The sequence below is a fragment of the Vigna radiata genome, unplaced genomic scaffold (assembly GCF_000741045.1).
Source record: "Vigna radiata var. radiata cultivar VC1973A unplaced genomic scaffold, Vradiata_ver6 scaffold_161, whole genome shotgun sequence".
NCBI lineage: Eukaryota > Viridiplantae > Streptophyta > Magnoliopsida > Fabales > Fabaceae > Vigna > Vigna radiata.
Genome location: NW_014542362.1, coordinates 175,111 through 183,967, shown reverse-complemented (window position 1 = coordinate 183,967; position 8,857 = coordinate 175,111). Strand labels below are relative to the sequence as shown.

The following is an 8,857-nucleotide window of genomic DNA, read 5'->3' as shown; positions in this document are numbered from 1 at the left end:
TTAGCAAACCCCATATATATATATATATATATATATATATATATATATATATATATATATATATTATATGTTTAACATTTGATGTTAAGATATTAATGGGTGCTATGCTAATTACTGATTGAGTTTTGGGTCTTTGTCTTCTTCCTTTAATTTCAGGGGGAAAAGAACTATAGGTGAAGTTTAATACAGGTTATCAAGTTTCCAACTCATTAAAAGGAGTTAAGTGTTTTCCAAAGTTATTACGTGTCTTATTTTCTATCAATAATTTAATATTAAAACGTTGTGTTTGCTAAACAATAGTACTTTCTCTGTTGCCAATTTTTTCCAAGAATTATTATTTCTCAATTGAAAAGGAAAATAAAAAAAGTAGATAGATGATTTCATTCCGCCACTAGATTCCTATACTTAGTCATGTTAATAATTTGTTGCAGTTATTGGACCACCTTGTTTGATTTTGAATTAGAAAATTTTGATTGACGTAGGTATTTAAGAGGTGACATTAATAATAGTGAAAATAAAATCAGAATTATTTTGATAATATTTATTTTTCTTAATATAACTATTTGTCAATTAAATATAGTAATATATGAAGAAAACATCATTACTGGATTTATAGGAGATAGAAAAGTTGGGTTTCAAAGAGCTGCGAAGGCCCACTAAAAATTGGGTCTTTCGGGATGCATCATCAGGTAACTTAAAGTATGTAAACAGAGTAATGATATATTAATACTATTCTATATTTTGATCTTAATATTTTTGTTTACGTTAAATATTTTTTAAATTAATTTAGTATCTTTTCACTTCACTCTTGTCGTGTATTTCTAAAAATATTTTATTATTTGGAAAAGGGTCCTACACATAACTCTCCTCTTCCTTTTTCTTCTTTCTTTTAATTTATCTTTATTATTTAGATTGTTTTCACTCTGAAAAAAATGTTAATTTGTTATCCTATGAAATTATTCACATTTCTGCGGGTTATTATGAATCTTAAGAATTTTGTGAAATGTGACATTATTATGTGATATTTAAAATAATCACTTGACGTTTTGTTCAACCCAAACTCTTGGTTTGAGTAGTTACACTAAAAGACATAAATATATCTGGCCCATTAGCTCAGTTGGTTAGAGCGTGGTGCTAATAACGCCAAGGTCGCAGGTTCGAGACCTGCATGGGCCATAATTTTCTTTTTATTTTTAATAACTAAATCATTGACCTGATTCCTGCTAATCAAAGATTCTGGTTTCTGTCAAGATAGGACATTAATTTACTAATTTAATTCCTTTCAATTTTACAATGTTATACTCACTTATTTAATTTTAAATTATTCTTCATTTTATAAATTAGATATGCCTCTCAATTTTTAACTTTTATTCAAAATAATGGTTTTAAGATCACATATAACATTGTTTTTTTTTTCAAAATCCAATATCTATGATGGCTCATTTACCTTTCAAGTCTACAATTTTGAGTAGAACCATTTTTTTAATACAATACTGCAAACAAAAATTACCAAACAGTATTTGCAATGAAAATAGTTGAAAACAATTTTAGATAAACTTAGAATATTTAAAATATAATTACAAATTTTGGTGATAACTTATGTAAGCTTTGGAATTTTTCAAGTTTTCTAAACGTAATTAAATTCCAGTGAGTTTATATTATACACTTAAATTAATATCTGATTTTAATATATATATATATATATATATATATATATATATATATATATATATATATATATATATATATATATATATATAAATACAAGTAGGATTTTGGTATAATATTAGTAGAGTTTATTTAATGTGTTTTTCAATTTTTTTTAAATATCATTCTATCATCATTTTTGACACGGTTGTAAAGGTGACGTATGTCGGTTGTAAATGTAATATAATAAGGCATGTAATACAACCATTAATAGTAAAGAATTTAATCATCTAAATTATGCAACATTAAATTAACATCACGGTTGAGGTTAACATGTTGTCGGTTCATGTTAAGAGATAAGTTGGCTAAGTTATCTTCAATACGCTGAATCCGCTCTTGCATTTGTTCCATATCCTGAATTCTGTGTTGCAAGTCTTGTACCCCCTCCCACATTTGAGTCATCATATTAACATTTGGAGGATAAGAAAGAGGTTGCACAGGGTTGTCATGTTGAGGACTCTGATGTTGTTGCTGCTATTCGTCTTCATCATCATCGACATCGTGTTGCCGAACACCGTTGACATTAACAATATTTAACCTCTTCATATATACAAATTGATTTGTAATGTTGAAAAATGTTGCCTTGTCCCAATTTGAGTGTTGGTGACGACATCAAGACGTACTCCATTATATTGTATGATTTGGATAATCAAGACACCAGATGGTAGGAGTATGTCACCGACCTTGCATTTAAGCATATGGTGCATGATGTGGTGAGGCCAAGTGATAACTATATTATTTTTAAGCATCCATAACATAAAAATATTCTCGTGCAATAACTTTACAAAATTTCCATGTCGTGGAGTCAACATGTGCACAATAACATAATGCAGAAGTCTATCATTAATATTCAAACAACCAACCGTTTTAACTCGTTGACCCTGCATTTTTTGTCTGACCATAGTAGCCAATGCCATGTCCTGGTCATAGGAAAAGTCATATGGGATATTTGCAAAAGACAATTTTTGACCCTCGTACTTCAAATGAGTAACATTCAACCAATCAAGTGGTTTTAATATAATTTTTCTCTTGTTCAACCAACGTGTTATTAATGGTGTTCATAGTCAAAACCTTGTTTTCAAATTCAAAGCTTGAACACTGTTTTGACAGGAATCTTTCAACTTTCGAGTAGTGGTTAGAAAATCTCTTTAACTAGGATTGCAAAAGCAACAAATGCATGGCTAGCGAGAGTGTAGAAGTTACTCGTCACATAGGCAGCGAGAGTAACTTTGTTACTCGTGACAAACAGTGTAGGAGAACTGTGTAGTTTATTTATGTTATGCATGCTTCTTGGAATCAATTATAAACCTTTGGAATCGAATAAAACTGAAGACAAATATGACATTTCTATGTAAATCACTGCAAATCCAAATAAGATAGCGAGATGATTAAAATAAACATATCTTGCAAATCAACACAATCCCATTTTCGCAAATCAACAAAAACAAACAAAATTAATCTCGTAAACCATTTTAAGGGTTTTCTCTTCAACAATGTTTTCCCCTCGTGTCAACACAATGTTCTTGGTGATGATGTTCTCAAATATTTCAACTTTTCTTAAAAGAGATTGATTGATGAACTCTTTAGTATTTATTAGCTCGACTTTGGTATCTGGAGTGCACATCAAGCTACGAATAAACTAAAAATATCCAAATCAGGAAACATTCTTTTACCCAATTACATCACAATTCCCACTTAATCTGTTTCGTATGCTTCCTCATCCTCAACTTTTACTTCAAAATTAATTTCAAACATATTATTATTTTCTCCCATCATTCAAGTAAAGTTCTTCAAATCACGAATACCCTTTATTTATATCATTGTTCATTATAATAAAACATATGAATCTTAAAGTAATAATTCATTTGACGTTTACACTAAAAAAATTGCTGAATGAGATATTTGGTGCTGTGATAGTCAGTATGGAAACGGCAGAAATTATAGTGTAGCAGTAGTAACATCTAGTCCTCACATGTTTGCCTAGCCATCTCGTGAACTATAACAGTTTCCCAAACAAATAAAAAATTTCCAACGTACACTTGTAAATGCTACCTCTGTTTCCCTAATATATCTGTCAGACGTTGCATGAACAAGTTCAATATTTCTTTATATTCATTTCATTACATGTCTTTTAATATTTAAAATTTATCATATGCCCAAGTCTCTATCGTATCTTATTCGTGTCTCCTATTTAATCACTAGCCTAATTTTGCTTTATTTAAAGGTTAACCACAGATTAACGGGTTAGGTTAACGATCAAATTCCCTACTTTTCTGCCATCAAATTCAAATATCCAACAGCCAGTGAATTTATTTCTGACAAAATAAAAATGGAAGTATCTGCAAGAAGAAACAAATCTAACACTCAAAGTTTCTCTTTTGTGGGCCCTTAAATATGATCAAAAGAAGATGATGTTGCCACCACATGTTCGCTCCTCTCTCTCATTGCACCCCTGCCCCATCAATCATGCACACACCCCACTTATTCCTTAGACTCCCATCTTCTATCAAATCCAACATTTTCCATTCAAATTCAATCATTAACACTAATCATATAATATTAGTCATTAGGTTTCTTCTTTCAAAAATGTCAAACCTGTTTAAGTAAATAAATCTTTCTTCTAATTTTGCCTAAATTGAGAGATTAAATTAACACAAACACGCCCTCTTATTATTCTCTTCCGAACATCATAATGTGTACTCATTTTACACTTCAATTACATAAACAAAAAAAAAAAACATGACACGGTAGTTAAAACATACGACATACACATTATGGTTTTATACCAGCAGTGGAACCTTATCATCAAAATCTCTCCCTTAAAATAGCCATAAACTTTAGACTTTTACTTTATACAACGGTTTATAATTGAGCACTACGGCAACACTTGGTTAAGTAATGAAGGCTATGCATATTAAAGTAAAACTTAACATACACTCCAGTCAAACACGGCCTAATCATTATGCTTTGAATCATTACTCCTATACTTGGCGTATTAAATGAATCAATAATCAACCGAGACAGACTTATACTTTAATTTATTATACTACAGCATCATTATTATACAAGACGATTTACATTTTACATTGACAATAAGAGAAGAAAAAGAAAACAGAGACTGAGAAGGTGTATATACCAAATGTATTGTACTATAAATTCCTTGGAGAGTGTCTAACAGAGCACCTGAAACATCCCTACACTGAGACCAGATATACAATGATAACCTAAAAAATGCCTAATTATACAGGAATTAATACTTTGCTCTCTCCCTCAAATAATAATAATACAGAAAATGAGTTGTCAAGTATTCATTTAATACTCCTTATTATATATTTAATAAATTTCTAAACATTTATTGTAAATTAAGGCTCAGTGTATATACTTGACAACTCATTATGAGTATTATACTTATAACATTAGTATTACCGTGACAAAGGATACTAATAATACAGTAATTAATACTAACAATGATGCGTATCAGGAACTTGCCGGAGAACCCACCAGAGAGAGGTAAACCTGACTCTGTATCACTGTCTTACCAATTTTGAAACCAGGAACCACCGTGAAACCCACCCTAAGCTCACCGGAATTGGAATCAGAGGATTCCCCCGAAGCTGAAACAGGTTCTTCTGTCACACTTTCCATGTAAACCTCAGAGAACCTCGTGTTCTTCTTCACCTGAAAAACAGTAATATCGTCGTGAAACGATAATGCCAAATAATGCAGGGTCCAAACCCGCTTTGCCATCTCTGCAAATGCGATGAAGAAAGCGGAATCTGGGTACCCTCCAGAGTTCACCACCTTCCTCTGGTTCAAGTTGCCAAACAAGGAACACTCCATTTTGGCATGCACCATTTGAAGGTACTTGGATTTTAGGAACTTGGAAAAGGAAGAGTTTGGGTTGTGGGTTAAGTACTGCTTCGGGTTCAGAGACTTGAGCTTTTTGAATTTGTCAAAGTAGAGACTTTGTCCGTGTTGGAGTGAGTGTTTCTGAGGCGGGTCTTCTTGAACGCTGAAGTTTGGATTGTTGAAGCCCTCAAACATTGTTATGCACACAAATGATTCAAATGCGAAGCTCTGGTGAGTTGGTTTGGCGAAAACTGCATTTGGGTGGATGAACTTGACGGCGGCTTCGAGATCCCAGTGAGCAGACTCCATCTCCGCCATCATCAACTTGGAGAAGCTTCTAACTGATCGCAAAGTGTGGTGAAGAAAATGGACAAAATGGGTTGGAATCAACGCTGAAAGTGTGAGGTTATCGAACAATGACAACGAGCCACTCGAGTTGAGCTTCTTTTCAAGTGTTTTGTTGAAGGAAACGCAGTCGTCGAGGTGTTTTTTGAGCGATGAGACGTTTGATTCCTTGAATTCTACCTCGGCTTCGAGCCTCTTGATGGTGATTTCGTAGGTTTTCATGAGGCTCTGCTGTTCTTGAATCTCCGCTAGCATAATGGTGACTTGGGGTGAAAGATCAAGCTCCTTTTTCAAGAACCTGCGCTTCAACTCTGATATGGCTTTGAGTTCATCCACCACGGCTTGATCCGCGGCTTGAATGGACTCGTTGTTGTACGGGTGCTGAGCCATTTGGAGTTCTGCATATGCTGCTTTGATGGTGGTGACCCCAGCGAATAGTCTTGCAATGAGAGCCTCCATAACTGCTCTATTTCTGCCATTTCCCTGGTGGGTTTTGGCCTGATGATCGGAGAAGAGATCCTCCTTGACTTTGAGGTGGGAGTTGAGCATGCAAATGCCATTGTTAGAAGCGAGTTTGGTTGCACTTCGGAGGCTGATCACCTTCTGGAACGTCTTCGCCAGTTTCTTGCTCCTATTGTTGAGTGCTGATTTTGGTTTAACGGTTTCCATCAGGAGACAGAGATTTTGTTGTTTGAAGCATAAGAGTTTGAGGGGAACGTGTGTTGTGTTGTGTTGTGTGTTGACAGCAAAAATCAATGAAATCCAAGAAAGGGAACTTGTGTGAGAGAAAACGTTAGCTGAAAAAGGAGATTTTGGTTGGAAAAGCAGGCTCAAATCTTTGACTATGCTATGAAATCAGTGTTGGATTGGAGCAGAGGATAGAGATTAGCAGGGGGTGATATTAATATAATGGAGAAAATTAAGGAAATAAGAGTGCTTTTAAAGCGCGGGAAAAGAAAAAGAAGGAATGGTTTAGCTTTGTGACGAAAGATGTTAAATACTGGAAGTAGGCTTGTAGTAGAAGAAGTTTGAGATAGAAGCCAAAACCACTGATTATTTACTCTTTTTCCTTTTTCTATTTCCTTTGGCTACTTGTTTTTCGAATAATACCTGTAGAGCTACCAAGAGAGATGATAGTGTGGGGCCTGTTGCCTTACGTGATTGATGGGTATTGTCGACCCTACCAACCATACAATTCAGCTTTCCCTTCAAACTATTAGGTATACATAAGAATACACAGTTTAATACTTATGCACATATATAGTAAAAATGTCATTTCGAATCTGTGATGCTTGTCTGATGGAGAACATTATGAAACATGTGAGGAGCTAGAGATGTTGTCTTTACCAGCATGCTAAATATCTTCTTCTTTGGAAAACCAAATGATGGTTATTAAGCACTCCGCAGTAATTGTTTATGTAGATAAACAGCAAGAGTAAACAAGATTTTGAACCTCAAGAAAAGATTCGATTAATTATTGGAAGTGGTTCATTGTAGCTGTAGGTACATGAACGGCTACAAATATTTTGTAGTTATGTGTAGTTATGTAGCCAACCTGAATAAAGTTTACCATTATCCATGCTTTATGTTAAAAAATTTAAATACGTAGGCATATATAGCTTTTATTCTGTGGGGGACACTACAGTCAGAAACATTATTGTGGTTTTCAAAAAGCTATTTCAATTCAATGGTTATCAAAACTCTCTAGAGACGAAGTGAAGGAATATTAATTAAGCAGCACTGCAGTGACAGAAACAGAAACAGAAGCATGAAAAATGCTCTGCGTGCATTCTTTTTATTCATTGTATTCAGTAAAAGTAAAAAATAAACAACTAATGCATACATTCAGATCTCATCTACCTTTTGTAAAAGGCAATTCTACATGAATAAAGTAACTTAACTCTATATGTAACAATGTTTTAAAGTAATATTATTTCAATTTATATATTCAAATTTAATTTTTGCAGTTATAAAGGACACTGCCAAGTCCAGATGAGCAAGTACTACGCAGCAAATATTGACATGTGTGAACTAAGTAGTTCGATTCTTTTCAAGAGATATATTCAATGTACAGGAATCTCGATTATAAATTTAAACTCTACACTTATTGAAGTAAACAAAAATAGAAAGTAGCAGAAAAAGAAAAAACGAGAGTGTTGTTTTGTTTTGATTTGTTTAAGAAGAGGTGTCTCTGTCTGTCTCGGAATGCAGCAAATGAACGAAGAAACAGACTTTTTCTTGAGGTTTTGTGAACAATTGCAAAATAGTTTGCAGAAGAAGAAGAAGAGAAACAAGCGATGTGCTTCCACTCTTAAGTTAAAGGACTTTGGCTTTTACTTGATCATATGAAAATTTGAATTTGAATTTGTATGTTATTGTTGGTATATTAGTTGTACTTAAATTAATCCTACAGAAGCAAAGGATGGTGGGAAAACATGAGAAAAGAGACAGGGCCGAAAGAATGATCGTGACTGAAATATATATAGCCTTAGCTCTTAATTAAAACATGCAGGAAATGGGGTACAACATAGTCAACTTGGGACACCAATGAATTATTATACTATATTTTGATTTATCTTCTTGAAAACCGAACTAACGTGATATCAACATATCACTAACATGATTCACAATTAGGTTCCAATCATATTTCTATCTTTTATGGATATTTTTTATAAAATTTATTTACATCACTATACTGTTTAAAAATATATTATCTCAAGTTTGTATAAAATTGACGCCTAAAATAATTTCATACGTATGATAATATTTTATTACCCTTTCACTCTAAAGACAAAAAATAGAACATAAGAAATTAAATTATAGATTTTTATAATAAACTTGTTATCGATCCTTTTAGTAGTGTACCATACACACTGGTTGGATCATAATCGACGCCCAATCCAGCCGACACATACGACACGTGACATTCAGCCAAATAATTTGATAAGACAGTATA

At 33.1% G+C, this 8,857-nt stretch overlaps 1 protein-coding gene and 1 non-coding gene across 2 annotated transcripts; one reads left to right on the top strand and one right to left on the bottom strand.

Moving 5' to 3' along the window:
- Positions 1-1,102: 1,102 nt before the first annotated feature.
- On the top strand, positions 1,103-1,176 carry TRNAI-AAU. The gene has a single exon. It is a non-coding gene; the product is annotated as a tRNA-Ile (tRNA).
- A 3,534-nt stretch (positions 1,177-4,710) lies between these two features.
- LOC106779790 (protein GRAVITROPIC IN THE LIGHT 1) lies at positions 4,711-7,065 on the bottom strand. Its single transcript, XM_014667984.2, has one exon. The coding sequence runs from the start codon at positions 6,568-6,570 to the stop codon at positions 5,185-5,187; it is 1,386 nt and encodes a 461-aa protein (XP_014523470.1). The 5' UTR covers positions 6,571-7,065; the 3' UTR covers positions 4,711-5,184.
- Between the last annotated feature and the right edge of the window lie 1,792 nt (positions 7,066-8,857).

Coding starts and splice junctions, on each gene's coding strand:
- LOC106779790 (XM_014667984.2), bottom strand. CDS start 6,570: ATGGAAACCGTTAAACCAAAATCAGCACTCAACAATAGGAGCAAGAAA.